The 21,766-nt window shown below is 39.5% G+C and overlaps 1 protein-coding gene across 7 annotated transcripts in view; it reads left to right on the plus strand.

The window, feature by feature from the left end:
- Positions 1-21,766, plus strand: part of si:dkey-237h12.3 (teneurin-3) — a 199,105-nt gene that overhangs the window by 120,434 nt on the left and 56,905 nt on the right. For 3 of the 7 annotated variants that reach the window (XM_016670908.1, XM_016670909.1, XM_016670913.1), the window contains 7 exons: positions 1,777-1,987; positions 3,008-3,109; positions 5,210-5,404; positions 7,080-7,280; positions 16,168-16,353; positions 18,871-18,891; positions 21,011-21,034. In XM_016670908.1, the coding sequence (XP_016526394.1) occupies positions 1,777-1,987; positions 3,008-3,109; positions 5,210-5,404; positions 7,080-7,280; positions 16,168-16,353; positions 18,871-18,891; positions 21,011-21,034 (940 nt within the window). The remainder of the gene's footprint in view (positions 1-1,776; positions 1,988-3,007; positions 3,110-5,209; positions 5,405-7,079; positions 7,281-16,167; positions 16,354-18,870; positions 18,892-21,010; positions 21,035-21,766) is intronic. The other 4 variants (XM_016670914.1, XM_016670910.1, XM_016670911.1 and 1 more) reach the window with 2 other exon arrangements.

The following is a 21,766-nucleotide window of genomic DNA, read 5'->3' on the forward strand; positions in this document are numbered from 1 at the left end:
AGAGCCTAGAGAGATCATGTAATGTCTGCACTCGGAGCACCTCGGTAGCATGAATAGTGTGCATGCAGTGGGGGATGTTTGGCTTTGTAGTCACATGGTTAGTAGAAGTTCCTTCCAAAGTCAGAGAAGTATGGCTGAGGCTGGTGGGAGAGGGAAAAAAAATCCTTCTTATGCTGCAGAAACAGCAACGCTGAGCTGCTTCCACATAATCAGGTTGGATGGATTGCATCCAGCTCGCCTCATTAAAGGTGTCTGAACTGTTTTTCTAAAAGTTTTTCTTGTAAAAATGCAAAGTAAATACAAAAAATAGAGAAGGGAAACACAAAAACAGACTAATGAGATAAAATAACTAAAAAAAATAAATGGTAACAAAAATAAGAAATGTACATTATTAATCTCCCAAACGACCTTTTTCTCTCCTTCTAGTCAGTCAAGATCTTCTTGAAATTGTCTGAATTTCCAAATGTCTGTTTGTATGATGGGGATCTTTCTAATATTCATGTCAGGCTGTGCTTGTGTCAAAATAACCTTGTTGACTTTGATCTATAGTGGCAGCCATCATGCATGAATAAACAGATTGTTATATATCTGCAGAATCTCAACATTTGGGTAAAAATGTTAAAACTGTTCCATAAACACATGTCCTTCTTATATTGTAACATAATGCAGAAATTGTTAGAAATCTTACAGGAATCTACATATGGAAACTGAAAAAGAATGGTGCTTTTTAACTCGCAGCAACCTGCCTCATCTCTGGGTTTGAATTGCTGCTCTTTTCAAAACGCAGCTACAGAGCCAATCTGTATGCATCACACTCCTTAGCAGCCCACAGACTCTTTTTCCAGCCACAGACTTCAGTGTAGACACAGTACATCTGTGTAGCTAACAACTGCTTTAGCCTGGGGATCTGCTGTCTTCATCTGCTGTGCTACTTTGCTGCCTGCAGCCTGTTTGGGGATTGTTTGTACTGTATGCACTGCGCTGTTTTTTTGCTACACGTTACAGCTCCAGTCAAAATGTGGTTCAGGTGCTGCTGAGCAGGTGCAATGAGAGCAGATGCACCTCTTTACTCATTGGCAGGAATAACTCGTTGCACCTTGTTTACACAGTAAATCAATGTTTTTCTTTTTTTATTTTGAGAAGAAAAAAGAAATACTCTCATCTAATAAGAAAAGGGAAAAATACACAAAATCTGTTATATTTGATATTTGTATTTTTATCGGAAATCTATGTAAATAAATGTAATTATAAGGGAATTTAAACATATCAAACATTAGAGACATTAAAATGTGTCATTCATGCTAAACTTAATCTGGAAAAACTAAACAGATACATATTTTATTCATTCCATGCAGATGAAGCAGCTTTAAACCAATCTGACTTTTAGACAAGCATTTTCACACCACATTGTCGAGGTTAATTTAACAGACTGTAATAAACACATAATGTATTTTAAATTCCCATCAGGCTTCACAACGTAGCTTTTGCATTTGCCTCAGAGCCGTATCAGTTCCATCAGTACACAAACACCTCTCCAGACAATATCTATCAACTCCAAATACCTGCCACAGGAAAATCAACAATTATTATACGTGAATATTTGCTATGTATACACAATCCACTTCTGGCTGTTTCTTGCATCAAAACTTTACATATATACCATCAGAAATCCACTGGTTGCATACAAAGTATCCTACACAAAAAAACATTCTTACTTTTTAGACTGAATAACAAACACTTCTATCTGCTGACAAAAGCTCTCTGTGTTTTGTACAGTATGACTTTGTGGAGCTCCTGGATGGCAGCCGGCTCATTGCTAAAGAGCAGTGGACCCTGAGCGAACCAGACACAAGGGCCCGGATCGATCACCTGGTCACCGTCCACCAAGCCGGATTCATCCAGTACCTGGACTCAGGAGTGTGGCACTTTGCATTTTATAACGACGGACGAAGCGTGGAAGTTGTCTCCTACAACACTATTATCCAGGGTGAGAGGACACACGTCTGCTGGGAGGGCTAACGAGTGTGAATGATGTGTAATGACATGTTTGGAAGGTTTTAATTTCCTGGAACAGCTGGGCCTGGATGCAAGTATCTGAGAATCTTTCCCAGACAAATTGAGTTTCCACAAAGTTTGAGCAACGCACAGCGTAGACTTAGGTCTTCATTCCACTGCAGTGGATTATTGTGCTTAGCACTATAATGCAAGACTGTACAGAGCATCGATCCTACCCTCCTAACAACCTCTTCCGTGTTCTGAAGTCTGTGAAATTTCCTTGTGGGTTATGGAGAAGGAAAAACACTAGGGTTGAGTTAATGTTTTTCTTTTTCTTTCCTTTGGGGAGTCCCATTGATCCAGCCCTACAAATATGAAGGTATCGATGTGTGAGGTCAAAATTGCTTGAGTCTGACACTGGCTCAATGAACATCCAATACAAGCTAAAGTAATAACATAAAAGTTGGCCCTCTTAACGCCCATCAAAATGAGGGCCCTGGTCTTTTGGGGCTACGATTTATGAGCATTGGTCTGTTGAAAGAACACAAGATCTGTCTGTAGGATATGTCAGATTAACTTCAACTCAGAGAGGATTTGAGCTGTAAACACTCAGGAGATTGCATGGCTTGTGTGGGCATGATCAGTCATTCACGGGGCTGGGGTGTTGGTGATGCAGAAGAGGAGACAGCAGGGGAAGGAAATGTCTCAAGGACATGGAATTATGTGGTCTAATTTAAAATGCATCTTTGTGGATTTTACTTAACAGGGCTTAGTTGCGAACGGTAAGCATGCAGCGCACAGCTATGGAGGCTTAGACCTTAGTGGGACATAGACAAACAGCTGTAAATGTATGCCATGCTGGATCAGAGCACAGCACATAAGAGACACGTAATTCTTTGAAGAAGTCAGCTTGCTTTCCATGCCGTTTTCTTTCACTATGCAGTTGTTAAAGATTTTTTGCAACATGACAGTTCATAGAGGTATTAATAGCTGCACACCTCTGCTCCCACAGAGTCTGTGACAGAGTGCACACACAACTGCTATGGGAATGGAGAGTGTGTGTCGGGATCGTGCCACTGCTTCCCTGGATTTATAGGACCTTACTGCTCCAGAGGTAATTACTCAGCTTTAATAATTGCCTTAAATGGTCCCTTCAGTCTTTTTAGGGCTTATCAGTTCAATATTCTTTTAATGGAAAATTGATCTGATAAGTTTAACATGGACCTTTTTCACCTTAATCTCAACAAGTATATTTTGTCTGTCTAACTCGGGCCACAGTTCAGTTTGATTTTATTCCACCCACCTAGACTTCAGAGTAAAAATGTTTTGTTTTTTTTATTTCCACCTTAATAATACTGAGGTAAACTGAATCTGGCCCTGTGGGCTTACTCAAGATGAAGAAAAATTAGCTAAATCAATTTCCATCTCTTGAGTTTGACTGATAAATTGCGTTTGCTTGAATTAGCTTCCCTTCATTCTTAAAGGTAAACATGAAAATCAAGAACTCTAGTTCCCTGAGAACGACATTCATCCTGGACAGGTAGCCAGTTTGTCACACAGGCTGAAATAAATATGTCAAATATTTACAGTCCACATATCATAAAACTTTCCATTGGACACATTTGTTAGAGCTGCTTCTGTTTTTGTGGATATCCAAGCTAACAAGATATTTGGACTAATTTTAAGCAGAAATAAGAGCAGGCATTACTCCACTACCTGCACATCTGGAATATTTCCTTTTTTATTTCCATTTTGATGAATGCTTGCAGTCATGTACTCAGTAAAATATTTTTAGAATATGCCATGTGCTTGTAGGCATCATATTGGGTTTCACAGCTCAGGCTGGGTATGAATTGGACTTGAGTTCATAAGAAGTCTTCTGTATGGAGACGTTCTGTTGACTAAGCACAATTTATTTGAGAATGTAGATCCTTACCTTAGCTTTACAGTTTTGAGGCTGAATTGTTTTTAAATGCATAAAACACAGCAGCTTTGTCGTTGAGCCTTCCTGTGAGAAGTCTTGCTCTCTCTCGCCCTCTCACAGCCTGACTGAACTGCAGAATCCTCTTCTCTTGTTTTCCCTTAAGCAGCTTCTTTTGGTGCAGTGTTTTCTCCATCTCTATTTTAAACATCTGACTGATTCTGAAAATAGTCAATTGAGTCACTTAAGCCATTACAACATGGCTTTAAAGCGGTTCTACCTCAGTCAGTCCCGACCGGAACCAGCAGTTCCTGCCCATCTTTCATGGGTTCTACCTGGGCCAAGCTGAGTTTTGCTCACAATCTGTTTCATTCACTTCCTTCGCTGATTGGGTTAGGCTTTAATCTTAACTACTTCACACTTTGGGCTGTTTGTTTTTGAGACAAAATGAAACGGCTACATTTATTTGAGTGAGGCATAATAAAATATAACATCAGCTATAATCTTAACTAATAATATTCATAATAATTGCCATATGACTAAATAAAAAATAAATGAACGTTGCTTGGGTTTCAGACCTTTATTAAAATTTTAGTGCACAAGATAATGTACTCTGAGATGCCTTCCCCTTGTTTCATTCATTTTGACTGCAGAGGACATTGCATGCCACACTGTGCAGTTGCTGCACGCAGTCACTGAAGCCACTGTTGGGATGGGTATATCTGGATAACATTTCATCTAACCACAACCTCAAGGTTCTGCTGAGTATCGCTGCAAATTACATCAGAGCATCAACCACAGCTCCTGCGTGCTCACCCTGGCCCACATTCTCATGTTCCCGCCCATTTTCATGCCACGACACTGAGGAACACACACACCAATGGAGACACACCCAACTTAGCTAAAACCAAACCAGACATGAGACCAAACCAGCTGGAGCAAGACTTCACAAACCAGAAGAAGCTTTTGTAGCAGCATCTATATGAAAAAAATGTTTTTAATGTGACCTTTTGGTTGTGTTAATTGATCAGAAGAAATATATAATACTAATAATTATAATATGTTTCTGACGACCCGGTTACCTGTCAGAACCAATGTTTTTGAAAATTTGTGAGATTAGTCCTAAATATGGTCTCCCAGCAACTTCCTGGTGCTTCTCTACAAGAATATTACAGCTACATAAAGTTTAATGTGTGTAGATTTTATTTAATAAAGCTAGAACATAATCTAGTCATGGTCCAAACTTACATTTTTGCATAATTTTGACTCCTCAAACATGATCTCTTTCCTCAGCTGCTTGCCCCGTGCTGTGTAGCGGTAATGGCCAGTACACCAGGGGGCGCTGTCAGTGCTACAGCGGCTGGAAGGGCACCGAGTGTGACGTTCCAGCAACCCAGTGTATCGATCCGCAGTGTGGGGGACACGGACTCTGTGTGGCGGGAAATTGTGTGTGCAACACCGGCCACAAAGGAGTCAACTGTGATCAAGGTAAGCCAGAAAGAAAAACTCTTCCTGCTGGAATCAAAGCCAGCCGACGCAACACGTTTCTCTGATGCTCTGGGGAAATCGACTCATTCTGCTAGTGAAACAATCGGCGTTTTCAACTCCACCAAGCGGATAATGCTTTGGATGTTGTTATTGATATTGTGTGTATAAATTAACTTTCTTTAAGTGTTAAGACCTCATCGTGGGTACAAGCTTGAACAGACTGCGCTTCGCCCGTCGATGCAGTCCCCTACCACAGGCCTCCACAGATGATGACACCTGCGAAAATCAATCAGTTTGTGGCATCTGCTCCTCTGTTAAGAAAGAGCTGCTTCCTCTTTCTTGTCAGCCGCCCCTCCCACCTCCAACCCTTTCACTTCATTGCATTTAACTTTATTGATCTACATGCAGATAAAAGGCAATTATCAGCTCAGATTTACATGTGGGAGTTGTTGACCCTACATGGTAAAGCTATTGAGTTCACTAATGAATATGTTGAGGTTTCTTTGGAGCGTAGAAGCATTGCAGAGGAGCTGCATCTGTAGCTCTTAGAGGATTTCCTGATTATTTTAAGTTTCCTTGCAAATATAAAAATGCATTAAAAAGTAGGGCTGAAACAATTAATGGTGATGAATCAATTATTGAAATAATCGTTAGCTAACTGGTGTATATACAGACTCAAGAAAGGTCAAATGCTGAAAGAACAGCACAGTCAGAGCAGAAATTCAGCTAAAACTGTACAAAAAATATATGCATGTTACATTTACGATTAAAAAAACACTTTATTTGTAATGTTCTGCCCAAAGTTCTTTAAGTGGCAGAGTTTTTGCTTCACCTGGTTGAAATTCAGAAACAAAATCTCCTATAAAGCACATTTTTTTCTGACCAGGTAATAATTAACTAATCAAAATATAATCAAAAGACCTGCCCTACACTTTATTGATGCAAAGTCAAACAGAAAGGACTGAGCTTTTCACATGTTGATGCTGGAAGTATTTTTTTTAGCTGCAGATGCGTCATTTCCTACAATCACTAAAAAACCTACAATAGGTTTATTTTCTTATTTAAAAAAATAATGTAATTATTTTTTATTTGCATCTTCTTATGATTTCTAATGTATAAAAAAGCTGAAGGCATATTTTACACAATATGCCTTTTTTCAATTAGAACAATAAATTAATCGTCAGAATAACTGATAGAATAATTGATCACTAAAATATTTGTTAGTTGCAGCCTTATAAAAATGGGAATAAGGCAGGAAGATGGAATATTTTTGGCAACTCTTTCTAGTTAGTAATAGGTTGATTATGTAGGTCATAATTGGCAATTATTACCCTAGATCAGTATAGTAATTGATCATATCAGTCTAGACACTAATTGGGCATTGTTTCACAGTGCCTATAATGGAGCATAATTATACTGTTTCTATGTTGGAACGACCCTATAATACATCGTAGAGCAGCTAGTTGAACATCGGGTGGAAAATTACTATTGGCAGCAACGAAAGCCTGCGAAAATTTCAGCTGCGGCTCGATCGCCATCATCTGGCTCTCGAGGTTTTCCTCTCTGAAAGTGACTTTTGGCTGGTTGAAGATTCAGAGTGGCCAGGGTAAATAAATATGTTTAAATCTAGAAGTGGCAAAGTGACATAGCTGTCACCCTGGTTGTGTGTCTTCAGTGGACTGTGTGGACCCGACGTGCTCCGGTCACGGAGCCTGTCATCACGGCGAGTGCCACTGCAACCCGGGATGGGGAGGGATCAGCTGCGAGATTCTGAAGAGCACTTGTCCAGAGCAATGCTCCAGTCACGGCACGTTCAACACCGATACGGGAAGCTGCGTCTGCGAGGCCAAGTGGACGGGAGCCGATTGCTCCATAGGTCAGAAACCATTTTATCCATTCAGTTGTTGCATGTGTCGACTGGAGGATCTTTTCATGTTGTTAATTCTGCAACTACTCGCCTCTGCGAAATGAGAGTGTTGAAAGTGACGACACAACGCGCTCCTTAAACCCCGGATAACGGCTTTGAAACAGCATATTTGTGTCATGAATGTATGAAATTTACAGGCTTATTCAAGAAGCTCAGCAATTAAAAACCCAAGAATTACAGCTGTTATGTTTGACCTTCTAACTGGAATATGGTAAATTGCTGATTCCCAGATGAATAGCTCACTACTTTTTCTGTTGAGTGACTCAATTGTTAATCAAGAGTCTCAGCTGTAATTAAATTTTAGTATTTTAATTAAACTTGACAGTTCTGGTGTTTTTAAACTTTTTCGATGTAATCACTGGAGGCAGAAAGTTAGAAGCTTTCAGATCCTGGACAAATACACACACACACACACACACACACACACACACACACACACACACACACGCTTTCCTCACCAAAGTTAAAGAAGATATTAAGCTTTGCAGAAATGAATCTGTAGCCTTTTTTTCCCATTCAGTCCTTTTTTATTGATGATTGAGCTATAATGATTTCTGCTGGAGCAATCTGTGTGGTTAGATCTGTGGGATTATGTCTTTTCTACTGTATCCTTGGGTAATGTTTCAGCCACGCTAGCATGTAATTGGCACCACATTTCTCCGTATTTATTCCAAACAAACTCCCCCCTCGCTGCGCCAGGCACCAGGTCCACCAAACAGCAGACGTATGCGCCTTTACTAACAGGCTGCAAGTTGAAATAACACGTCTCTGCTGCAGCACAGTAGGGCCACATGTGGGTGTCTTATTATTTGGAAAGTTTAGGAATAATTGTTCAACTTGGCAGCACAAGTCCTGATGAAATTATGACAGCTGTGATGGTGAAATATGGCTTACTTTTAAATGATTATTAAAAACATTGAAGTGGGAAAATCACAGTTTTAGGTATTCATCGTCTCTGGTTTTAAAATATAATTTAGTGAGCTAGAAGGATCATTTATTTTCTGAAATTAATGTGTGACAATTTGGAAAGAAAGCTCTAAATCAATCATATACCTTATTTTCTTCCGATATTTTCCATAAGGAAGCAACAAAATTACTCATTTGTGATGTCCCACTAATTCGTAGCGTGCGCCTGCAGCCACGGTGATAAATGGGAGCATGAAGTCCACTTTAAACTGCTGCAGCGCTGCCGGTGCTGTGTTTGAGAGCACTGCATTACATTCCTCTATTTCCTTTAGGAAGGTTACTTATTTTCAGCAAGGTAACACTTTCAGTGCATGATTGGCATGAACATTTTAACGATTGTGTCGACTTGTTCAAACAATGTAACCAGCTCCAGCTATTTGGACAGGGAGATTTTTCGATGTCTTTTGGCACAATGGAATGCCTCAATGTTTTATATCTAGAAAATAATCTGAGGGTGAGCGCTGAAAATAAATCCAACACAAAATGCTTTCCTTGAGTCTTAGAAGACAAATGTTTACATCTGATAGCTGCTCACGCTTGGAAAGTTTGGTGAATAAACAGGAGGACTGAGGAGAGACTCCTCTGGAGATGATACTTCATTATCAGTTTATCATTTAATACGGCAGCTGGTCGTTTCCACCTTTCGTCTTTTCATACTTAGAGATTTTTTTACCTTGTTGCCTCTGACTGCCGGGAGAAGGAGCCGTCCGCTGTGAGACGCTGCCTTACCGCCTTGGAGACCTGTCACACCCAGAGCAATTTTCTTTCTTTTATGCAGGCACAATTCAAAAAACTTAAAAATCATTGAAAGGTTAATTTATTTCAGTTTGAACAATGAAAGTTATATATAGGATTGACACCCACACAGACTGATAAATTCCAAGCATTTACTTCTGCTTGCTAATTATGGCTTACAGCAAACAAACACCCAAAATTCACTTTCATAGACAAGTAAAATAATACATAAGCCTATGTTTAAACAAAATACTATTTACGGAGAAAGCTGCTGCCTTTTCAGACGTCCAGCAGACAGATTGCTTCATACAAGCACATTAATTGAAAGTGTGCTTGTATGAAACATGATAGGAAAAGGGCACGATCAGCGAGGATAACGGCAGAGAAAAATGGCTGGACTGTTGCTCTTTGGTCATAATTACAGTCACACAGTGCTATATCCATGCAATAAAAAGGCTTAGTGGAAGGAAAACATGTAGTAGAGAAAGCCATACAAGGACAGCTACAACATTTAAATGAGTGCGAAGCAAAGCCCTTTCAAGGGTTGAGGAAAGATTCATGTCTTTTCAAATGAAAGAAAATGTAGCATTAATTTGGTGCAGTGTGGAGGAAGAGGAGAGACAAAATCCAAGGTGCTTCATCTCCACAGCTTAATCTTCTGGTTTAACACAGTGATCCCTCGTTTTTCGCAGGGGTTGCGTTCTGAAAATAACCCGCGATAAGTGAAATCTGCAAAGTAGTTACCTTTAGTTTTTACAAATATTATAGAGCATAATTAAATGCTCTACTTTGAAACCAAAGAACCAAACCTGTTTTCAGGTCAGCGGATGTGCCCCACAGTTTTTTCCAGCAGGCATTCAAAGTTTTCAGCTTTCATCTCCTGAATGGCCAATCTGCATTACTTGTATTTAAATACCATAACGTTATTGGCACTCAGGTAGAGAAGAAGCGGAGACTGTTTAGCCAATCAGGATGCAGAACACAATGTGAAAAAGACTGCACATAAAAGTCCGTGAAGCAGCGAGACCACGAAATGTGAACCGTGTTATAGCGAGGGATCACTGTATTTATTTTTATTGTGTAGACGCCATTGTCTAATTATATGAGAAACTAAATATTGTATTTTTAATGATAGTGATCAACCTGTTGTGAATATGAGTTTCCTTTTCAGTACTGAATTATTTAAATAAAATTTCACTATTGTATTGTTCCGTTTCCGGTGAGAGTTGGACTCCGCCAAGGCTGCCCTTCATCACCGATTCTGTTCATTACTTTCATAGACAGAATCTCTAGACCAGCCGAGGTGTTGAGGGGATCCATTTTGGTGGCCTTAGGATCGCATCTCTGCTTTTTGCGGATGTTGTGGTCCTGTTGGCTTCATCAGATCATGATCTGCAGCTCTCGTGGTTCGCGGCCGAGTGTGAAGTGACTGGGATGAGACTTAGTGCCTCCAAATCCGAGGTCATGGTCTTGAGCCGGAAAAAGGTAGAGTGCCTTCTCCGGGTCAGGGGGGTCGTCCTGCCTCAAGTGGAGGACTTTAAGTATCTGGGGATCTTGTTCACGAATGAGGGAAGAAGGGAGCAGGAGATCGACAGGCGGATTGGGGCAGCGTCTGCTGTGAAGCGGGCGCTGTACCGGTCCGCCGTGGTGAAGAGAGAGCTGAGTGAAAAAGCGAAGCTCTTGATTTACCGGTCGATCTACGTTCCCACCCTCATCTATGGTCATGAGCTTTGGGTCATGACCGAAAGAACGAGGTCCCGGATACAAGCGGCCGAAATGGGTTTCCTCCCTTAGAGATAGGATGAGAAGCTCGGTCATCCGGGAAGGACTCAGAGTAGAGCCACTGCTCCTCCACGTCGAGAAGAGACAGTTGAGGCTCAGACATCTGGTACGGATGCCTCCTGGACGCCTCCCTGGTGAGGTGTTCCGGGCACGTCCCACCAGGAGGAGGCCCCGGGGAAGACCCAGGACACGCTGGACACGCTGGAGGGACTATGTCTCTCAGCTGGCCTGGGAACGCCTTGGGGTCTGGGCCTCCCTTCTGAAGCTGCTGCCCCCGTGACCCGACCCCAGATAAGCGGAAGAAAATGGATGGATGGATGGACTATTGTATTGTGATGCATCTGTAGTTTACTTCCTGCAGGACTTTGGTGGTGGTTATTTTTACTGTAATCAAGACTCATAATCTGTCATGTTTCATCAGATTAAACCTGTTCTAACATGGATCAGAGCCACAGTCTGTGGCAAGAAAATAAAAATACCTCAACAAACCTAAACGGTCCCAGAGATTTTAATATTTAAACATATTCAATCTTTGTAAATCAACAAAAATGAAAATAAATGAATCATTTTCATTTATTTTATCATAGTGTGACTTGGAAGTAGACTGGGATTAAAATGGTTTATGTACAATGGATGTAAAAGTTACTAGAAGTGTTTCAAAGCTCATTTGGATAAAAAAAAAACAAAAAAAACTATTTTAACAGTCACAAACGTCTTTGTGTTGTTTAGCAACAGATGACATCTGCAACGTGTTTCTATTCTCCAACAATTTAAACCTAAAAAAAATCATCCGATTTAATATGTTTTGAACTAATTAAACCATACTGTGGGTGAGATCACACTCTTACAGTTTTGTAATCAACACCTTTATTGAAGATGAAACATATGTTAATACCAAAGCTCTTATTCCTATGAACCTTAGCATATGTTCTGCCTTTGCATGTGTGGACTTTGAGATTAGTTGGAAATAATCTTTGGAAGTCTTTGGTAGCAGCTTCATGTGATGTGGGGAAAAAGAGACATTTTTGTCTTCCTGTCCGCCTGCAGCCGTCTCTTCATTAGTTACCTTCTGTGCGTTAGATGGGTTTGCCTTTCGACACAGGTAGGTGTCTTGTTAGTTCAAAGGCTGGCCCCTCCTGGCTGCTATCTGAGAATCAGGTGATTTATGCGCCGTTGCCCCTCTCAGAGATGACTCCTTCCCTGCGTGTTGCAGCCGAAGAGGAACACATACTGAGTCAAACAATTAAAAGCAGAACTTTCAGTCTGTTTCAGTCTCTTTAAAAGAGTTGAGCGTATCTCTTTTGGGCTGAACTTGTGAAAATCAAAGCGTAAATGCGTCGGGATGGTGCGTTTGAAATAACGGGCTCCTTTGCGGACCTTTTGAAGCAGCATGAAGCCAGTTTGGATGGGCCCAGGAACAAAGGAACGATTGTGTTAGAGAACAGGATTTTTTTTCCCCTCCCTTGTGTCCCACTTCATTTAGGTTTTGTCTAAAGAAGTAATTTTCAATTCTTTTAAAGTGTTCAAAAATTTCAGACAAATCAACTCGCGCAGCAGGACATCTTGTCAATAGCAGAACTGATAAGTCTGGCCTCGCTGCAGTGCGGTCCAAGAGTTGGGGAGTTTACGCATCTGGCTGGGTGGAGGATTCCTTCGTAATTAATGCTGCGGTTCTTCTTCAATTAAATAAACTTTAATTAACAAGCTGTAGCATGGATCGACCGCCCACAACCCCCATCCAGCTCGAGTCAGGGGCATGTTAAAGGCAGATAAACACTTTTGCACTAATGAAAAATTGATTGCATAGATTCTATGAGAAGGAGGTATTCCTTTGGAATTAAATGACTCCCCTCCAGAGGCACGCTTAATATTCTACAGTGTCTGCTCAGCTTAATCAGAACCATCCAAGGTCCCTCAATCGAAGAAAAACTCCATTCAGTGAGCTGGAGGAGACAGACAGTCAAAAAAACCTCAACGAAGGGAATGAGTGAGGGCAAAACAGTGGGAGTGGACTGGATTAAAGGAAAAATCATCAGGAATACGAGGAGCTACTTTATTACTTTCCTGTTACATTGTGAGCTGCAAATGATTCTGCTTCATTTATTTTCTCTGAAGTCGATATAAAATGCAGTATAAAAACTTTCCAATTTCCTATAAACATGTTGGATTTAAAACCTTATCGGGGTGTCAGTGTTTTTTTTTTTTTTGGTCATTTGATTTTCCTTTAGAAATGGCTCCACAATAAGATTCAAGGTAATTTGTTTTTGTCTTCTGAAATGAAAGTTTAAATTTAATCACATTTTTAAAATCTTGCTCACCCTTTTTGAAACTTAAAAAGGCAAACGCTTTGTATTTTGATTTTAATTTTAATTTTTTAAAACAAAATCAATTACTTCTTGTTTTTTTTTATCACCCATTTCTAAAAGGCAAACCAAATGACCAAAAGATGCACTGATCCTAGAAGTAATGATCTATTTCAACTTCAAAACGACAATTTAATAGTAATGTTGTCTTATTAGTCAGTTAGAGACTGACTTGCAGGTGAATTATCTATCGTTATTCTTCTTCAAAACCCAAATTTGTTTTATCTCAACACCACAAAATCCTGGCCCGATGTCTGTCTTTAGGACTTAGAGGGGAAAAGTCCTGATTTCATCAATCCTCCTTATTCTGAACAGAAAAGAAACCACAGATATCACTGTACCTGTCAGATGACCCCTTTCTTAAATGCTGTTAGTTTTACATCAAATATAACAGGTCACACACTTTTGTCCCGTCAGTCTACACAACATTTTCCTGAAATTTTTGGGGATCATTTATGTAAAAGAGTTGATGGAATATAATCCAAGCATGTGACCTCTGACAGACTGGTCTAGTTCAGCAGATTTAAAACTGCAATCCCCTCATGTTGTCAATCCATAACAGATGACAGGAAACATCACTCATGCCACAACACACAGCATATATAATCCATCTAACAGGACAGGTCGAAATACAAAATAAACACAAGGAAATAAAACCACAATTCTGCAAAGAGTCATTGGAAATGACAAACAGCTGATAAACAGCATTAAAATGGTCAGATTAGATGCAATAAGGATTAATTGCATATCCATAGTAACAATAAAGGTTACTGTGTCAAAAACACTCAAAAAGGAGCAGCTAAAACATCTAAAAATCAGATTACTTTCACCAGAAAAATCAATACACAATATTTAGTTACTAACCAAACAATGAAAGAGGACGACTTACAATACCAGGGATGCATAAACATCGGTTAAACAAAAACGAGCGTCCAAATAAAGACGAGGATCTTCTGATGAATGAAAGTCAATGTGTTCTGATGGCACATGGAACTGAAACAGGAGCCATCTCTGAGACGTCTTGCAGAGTCCAGTTCTGCAGCGAGAGGAAAAACTATTATGGGATGGTGATGCGTTTAGAAACGAGTAAATAAAAGAAACATGTGAACAATGAATTTGGTCGGGATTGATTTTTACCCTTCAAACTCTCCTATCGAAGGCATTTCTGTCCAGTCTCACTTCCTTATGGTTGAATCATGACCTTTGACCTTAACTGTGACAATTGTTCTGGGTTCTGATGTGACCACCTGTTTGAGTCGTTGACGAGCTCTTGGAGTACATTTGGTTGGTTCACCACTGTTCCATGCTCTCTCCACTTGTGGATAACATTTCTCATTATGGTTTCCTGGAACCTCGAAGCCTTAATAAAGTTATTTTTCTTAAAGTGTTCTCTGACAGCAAAAATCTGTGTTCTAAAGATTCGATAGTAGGTATTGTTTTGTGTAAAATCTGCACGTCTCCATCTCCCGTAAGAGCAGAAGCAGCTTGTTGAGCATTAGCTTTAACATGAAAAACTCAGATTCCTCACCAACACATCCAATCCTGTCAATTTTCTGAAGACAGCACATATCTGCAACAGCTGCTCTTCTGTTTGCAGTACTATAAGAAAGCATGTTCATTACACATCTCTGAGTCGAGACAAAAGAACCCAGCTTCAGTCTGTTAAGACGAGGCAAGTGAGGCTTCATAATTTGCCAGAGTGCTTATTTTGGAACTTTTTCCACATACAGTAATTGCAGTTCTTTATTCTTACCAGCTTTTTAGACATAGACAGGTTTTGTTTCATTTTAATAGAGCCGCACTGATAAATAATGCAATCCATGAAAATAGTGGATTATTAAACTGTGAAAGCATCACAAACAAAAGTCTGTTTTTATTTCTTTTATTCCAAGGTAGTTATTGAGACAAATGCTTAATGTATGTTGTAAACACTTCCTGATGACAGCCACTTGTTAGAGGGATTGAAGCAGTTTGCTGATAGGATAATTTCAGCCCTCCAAAATTTGCAGTTGAAGGAAACAGGATTAAGTTAATGTGGTCTGACTCTGAAAGCTTCCTTCTTGCGTTTTTAGAAAACTATATGCTTCTATTTAACGTTTAAGATTTTATTCAATTTGTGTAAAACAGTCACTTTTCATTTTGCTTCAATGTGCTTCAGAGATGTCTTGATGTTTCCAGGCTCTGGCAATTGATGGAAATTTATTTTTTGGCAAACATTTTTACTCTTTGGATCAAACATGATGCTGTTAAGTCACAAGTTCGAATATGCAAGCATCACTTTTCTCATACTTGGGATGATGCTTACATAAGTATCCAAAGCTCCATGGATTTTTATACTTTAAATCAACAAAAAGTTGCACATAGTTGTTCAGTGGAAACAAATGTACAGATGGTTCTATGGGGTTTTACCAAATATAAGTCTTAAAAGTGTGACATGTATTTGCATTCGGCCTCCTTCAGGCGTATCAGAATAAAGGGGATAGAATACTTATGGGGTTAGAAATTTGTGTTTCTCATAAACTGTTTGAAAAAATAGCCACATGTGCTTTTATTTACTCTTAATAATAGCAGCTTCTTTTGTTGGCCTTTCACATAAATTTGAAAAAGTTCAAGGTGTCTGAATGTGTTTGCAGCACTTCATGTCGACAGGAAAAAAAATGTTTGCCTAATCCTCTGAAATCAAAAGTTCCTGAGAGAGTCAGGATCTGAAGTCTTTCATGTAAAATACTGCAATAAAAATCTAGCAAACTAATAATTACTGGTCACATTAAATCAGGCATTTCAGTGGTTGCAGCATTTAGCCCCATGACACAGGAAGTTCTGCAAACAAATTGTGTTTACTGTTGAACTTTTTGGCCCAGTTTAACTCTTCTGAGCAAACATCAGAGAGGGATTTTTACTTGTTTTTTAGTGGCAGATGCAGAAGGGGGTAGAGGGCTTTCACAGAACAGAAGATGCATGTTTCAGCAGCTCTCTTGTTTCTGCAACAGAGGTGTGTGTGGTGGACTGCGGTTCCCACGGCTCCTGCATCGGTGGTGCGTGTCACTGCGAGGAAGGCTGGACGGGACCAGAATGTGAGCAGAGGGACTGTCACCCACGCTGCATCGACCATGGAGTCTGCCGGGAGGGCAAGTGTGACTGCCACCAGGGCTGGACGGGCGAGCACTGCACCATCGGTGAGCCACGGTGACACACACACCTACACACGCTTCCCAGAGAGACCCAGGCCCCAGAGGGAGCTCATCTATTGGCAGGCATAAAAGGGCAACGCTGGAGTGTGAACGCTGGTATTTTCAGAAAGGGTTTGAGGCATTAGATCATTTTATACTTCTGTTGCTGCCCACGCTCTCCTAACAACCACCACAAACTAGTCAGGAGGTGTTAGTGATGTTTTCAGGGTGCACAGCTCAACCTCTGCTGGCTGGAGTCCAGTTTCCACAGAAAACTGAAACTATCAGAGCAGCCAGGAGGCGGTCTGTCAAACTTACTGAAAACCATTAAAGCACTGGTTCCCAAACATGGGAAATCTGGTTCCTATTTTTTTTTTTACAAATTATTTTAATTCAGGATTTAAAGAGTGTGCAGTTAATATAGAATATTTTAATTTCAATTTCATGCTACAATAAGTCCAGTTCAAATTAAACCAGTCTAGAGAATGCAGTTCTGTAAAAATGAATAAATGAAGCATTATTCACCTTTAAATGCTCAACCTGTGCCAACTCCTCACTCACTAAACAACTAACCAGTAAAATCTAATTTAGCTGTAAATTTCATGTATAATTTTTTAAAGCTTGTGCCTCCACCTGACGCAGAGGCACCCTGGGAGAAGAGCCATTTCACTCATTAAAAAACCTCTTCAGTCAGAACAGAACGTGCTACTCTGTTCTTGTTGAAGTTTAGATTTTATTAATTTCTCCTTCAGCAGCTTTGGGTTGTACCTTCACCTTCACCCAGGCAGTTTTATTTATTCAATTCATAAAAGTAGCAAATCTTTGGTTTTCTACAGGCAATGACCTGCTGATCCGAATGGAAATGTTTGCTCTGCTGAGATTTTCCTCCATCTGCAAGAGTTATAAGGAAGCTCATGTGAACAGAAATATTTCAATCTTTTGAAGAACAGATTGCTGAAAAACAGTTTTTGTGAAAATTTTGAATATTCATGTGGTAAATCTTTGAATATTTATTTTCTTTTTTTGTCATCTGTTGCTCTTTTTTTCTTCTGCTGTACACATTCTCCCTTCAAAAGAACCACATATTAACTTTGTAATTTATATAAAAAATTAATATATTCCACCTTTTAAACTGCTGAAGTGGGTCTTCTGTATTAGTGAGTCAAGGGCAGGTATTAAGGGAGCCACGAAACCGTTGGAAAGCCTCTTTGGAATATCGTTTTTTTCCAAAATAGCAGTGCTTCACCTGGCATTAATGAGGATAATGAGTTCTGAGATGCCACTTCTTATTGACCTTTACTTCAGACTTCCTCCACATCTTCCCCTCTGCCAAAGGTCCTGTAGTTAAACCTTGACACCCAGCCTCAAACACCATTCTCCCAAGTGTCATCCTCCTGCCTCTCCATGGCAGCACATTAGCCACGAAACAAAAAGATCCAACCCTCCAAAACTCTCGAGTCCTAATTACGTATTTACAGGTTCTCTCTCAAGCAATCCCCTCTCTGCCGCCCGGGTCCACCTCTGAGGCGAGAGGAGATTGCAGTGAGGGAGTTGTTGGAAGGGTCACATTCCTGATCTTATTAATCTTTCCCTCCTCGGGGGCCGCCTCTGCACGTCATCCATTTTCTCTTTCTTTTCTTCTGTTCGAGGCTCCCGTCAGGAAAGTAACTCCATGCTTTGGACTCCCATGAATAGGCAGTGCGCTACCTTTTCTTAAAGGAACTGGGAGCTTATTTTGTCTTTCAAACTCTGAATAACTGCCATTTGCACAAAGCGCCTTTTAATCACATTACATGGTCAGCGCCTGAATGGAGCACTTCCTTGGTCATTCTTTTTCACAAGCATCTAGATCCTGTTTTATATGCAAGGCTTACCCTATTGTCAACTGCTTTCTCAGCATCGCGGTTTGCTGCGAAGGTGTTTTTGATTTGTCTCAGCGTAAAATCACTGAAGTGAAGATGATGAAATAAAAATAAATAAAAAATAAAAATAAATCAAAGCACAGAAGCAGAGAACTCTGCTTCCTGATCCATTCACATTGGACGCTGAGGCCGTACACATGCTGACAAGCAGACAGAGAAATGTTTTGATGCAGACCGGGATGAAACTGATTCAGAAGGTCCGAAAACAAAGAAAAGACAAACTGTGCACGTTTTAAATAAGAAAAAGCAGATGGAGAGTGTTAACAAAGGCTTCGTTTTACCCAAGTTGTTTTTTTTTAAACAGGAATATATTCACAAATCAAGGCTCTTTTTACCCATTAGGACATTTAGTATTGTGATTAATCACTCCAACTTTATTTTAAAAGTTTTTTACTCCTTTCACTAAGCTAGAAATAAACTTCTGTAACTGTAACTGCTGTTACTTCTGTCCATTTCTCCGATAGATTTTCTGTTTGTTTCTTCCTCTGCATTCCTTTGCCTAACTCTTCCTTATATCCATTCTCTTCTTTATTCCCTGTTTCTATGCCTGTCTGCCTCCCTCTCTGTCTCTTTCCGACTCCGTCTTGGCTTACACGTGTAGCCTTGGATTCCAGAGTTTCAGGTAAAAAGACTTTCCCTTTGTTCAAAACTTTTATCTTTGTATAAATATTTTTTTCTGTGCTTCTTATCAAACTGAACCCATGTTTTGCTTAAAAATGCAAACACTTTAAAGCAGAAATTTGGTGAACTTGCATCTTCCCTCTCTTTCATTAACACTAGTCATACAGGTAATCCTCAATAAATTATATTGTGATTTAAAGTAGATTATTTAAATTTTTAAATTAAATGTTTATTTCCTTTAATTTGGATAATTATGTCTTACACCTAATAAAAAAAAACAAAATTCAGTTTCTAAGAAAATACAATATTGCACAAGAGGAATAAATCATGATTTTTAATGAATAACATGTCAGCCGATTGAAACGTATGGACATGTGCTGTACAGTACATGCACTCAGTACTAGATCGGGTCTGCTTTTGGATGAATTAGATGCTGTGGGAGATATTTGTACTTTTGGCGGTGTGAGCAGCTGCCAAGTCCTGTTGGAGAATGAAACGAGGAACTCCATAAAGTCTGTCAGCAGAGGGAAGCATGACCTGCTCCAAAATGTCCTGGTAGACGGCAGCGCTGATTACATGGTTCCCGAAATCATTAGTCAATCTGAAAACTTCAATTTAGACATGAAGCAGCTTTGATTCTGTGGCTCTCTACCTTGATTTGTAATTGAAATATTATATTTTCTTGAATTCCAAAAGAGTATTTGAATCTTTCCTAAACTTTTGAATCTTTTAAATGTTGTGGTTCTTCTACCACACGTTTTCCCTCCTCTAAACTTTGCATTAAACATAGCATGTGAAACATAGCACTGTCTTAACAGCCAGTTGATTCAGCAGTTGACAGACAACCATCAAGTCAGCAGTTTATTCTTTTTTTTTGTATGTTAGATCTCGTGTCAGATTCAAGGCACATAGGTTTTAATTTATGGAACATAAATATGACCTTCAATATAAAGGTTGTATGCTTATATATTATTTATCAATCAAATGCTGCCAAATTATATTAAAGTAATAGAATATTCCATATTATTTAATTTTAAGAATTACTCATTGAATACAGATACAATTATTTATTCATATTTTAACAGTGTGTTAATGGGTTTATCATTATATTCAGCCACAACTGGACATTTGTGATTTGATATGGCCCAAAATGTAAATTAGTTTAATTTTAATTTGCTTTTAATTTGCTAATTTTGATTAATTATATGTATAGATTTTAACTTGTTAAAAATTGTGTCCAAAATAATAGTTTTATTTATTTTTTTTATTGTTTTTATTATTTGCATACGACAGTTCCAGCTGAATCCTTTGTGCTTGTGCGTTTCTGTCACATCCACATATCTGATGCACAACCAACAGCAACAGACAACAAAATTCCTTCCTTTGGCTCGCTGGGGGTTAATTTTTGCTTCAGAAACGATCTGATGGGACGCTGGAAAAGATTATTGTTGTGTACAAGCTGGGCAAAAAGGAGAATTAATAATTTATCAGCAAAAAGCTTTTTTTGAATTGAAAATGTTGCTTATCTTGCTAATATGAGGTTTTCCATTAAAATGTGATTATTTGTGATGAATTAATTACAGATCCTGCAATTACCTCAATTAAAAATTTGAGTTTTCATATTTATCTTATGTGATACTCAAATTTTCTGAGAAACTGAAATTAGTTTTTTTAATTACCTGCAATCCATAATTATAAAAATGTTTTTATTTATTTTTATTTTATTTATTTCTGACAAAAGTTTAAAATATGTGTAATAAAACTGAATGCATTTAAAAAAAATGTTTTTTGAAATACGTTTTCAACAATATTCTAATTTATTGAGATGCACCTGTATGCTGACACTCAAGCTTAGTATTAACAATCATCATGAATACTTTGACTTACGTTCCAGTTGAATTTAGAGTCCAGCTAAAAGGCGGTGAATACAACGACCTGCAGGACCTCTTCTCTAAATATTTAAGCTACGTTTGCAGGCAGCTGTGTTCCAGACACTGCTAACACTTTTTCCTTCTGCAACTTACTCTAAGTAAATGTGTTTGCCAGTCTTAGCACACTGCCACCGCAGAGATAAGTAATTTTCTTTTCCAAATGTTTCCCTTTCCTCGGATGTGTAATAGGAGCAGTCAAGATAGGATATAAAGGTAAATTGAACCACTACCCCCACAAGGGAGATTGTCATGAACAATCCCTCCCTGCTCTCTGTCTCTCCTAGCACGGCGTATATACACCTGTTTTATGTCCAAGTCGATCATAATGTTTCTGCTGTGATCCTGCTCCCCCCCCCCCCCCCCACACGATATGTCCCCTCATCTCCTGTCCGTCTGAACCAGTCTCACACGAGACTCCACGGTACGTCCCTCTCCACCCCCCTCCCCCCACCACTGTCGTTACTCCCTGTGTCTGCCAGATTAAACGCCCAGAACTGGTGTGGTTTAGTCATGTTTCAGCTCCCTGTCTTCACCCTCCATTAGAAGGAATGCGATCTGGCAGCAAGTGCACTGTTTTCTGTAAATGTGGAGACTCTTGACCCCCCTTCCTTTTCTTCTCCTACTTCCCCCTATTTACATATATACTTCCTCCTCCCTTTGATGTTGCTGTTACTTCACATGAGTGTTTCCAACATCTGCAGCGAGCCGCTCCTGCTAATTATGTGCAGGCAAAGTCGATGGAACCCGGAGTGAAGGATTGCCAGCCTCTCCGATCTGAACGATACACAGAGTTCCTCCGCAGTCTGGAGACGAGAGGAAGAGTCTGGAAGTTACAGCTCCGGATAAAACTAACGAAACAAACCAGAAAAATATCCATCCATCAATCCATCCACCAGCCATCCATCCATCCATCCATCCATCCATCCATCCACCAGCCATCCATCC

The sequence above is a fragment of the Poecilia formosa genome, unplaced genomic scaffold (genome assembly GCF_000485575.1).
Source record: "Poecilia formosa unplaced genomic scaffold, Poecilia_formosa-5.1.2 Scaffold39, whole genome shotgun sequence".
NCBI lineage: Eukaryota > Metazoa > Chordata > Actinopteri > Cyprinodontiformes > Poeciliidae > Poecilia > Poecilia formosa.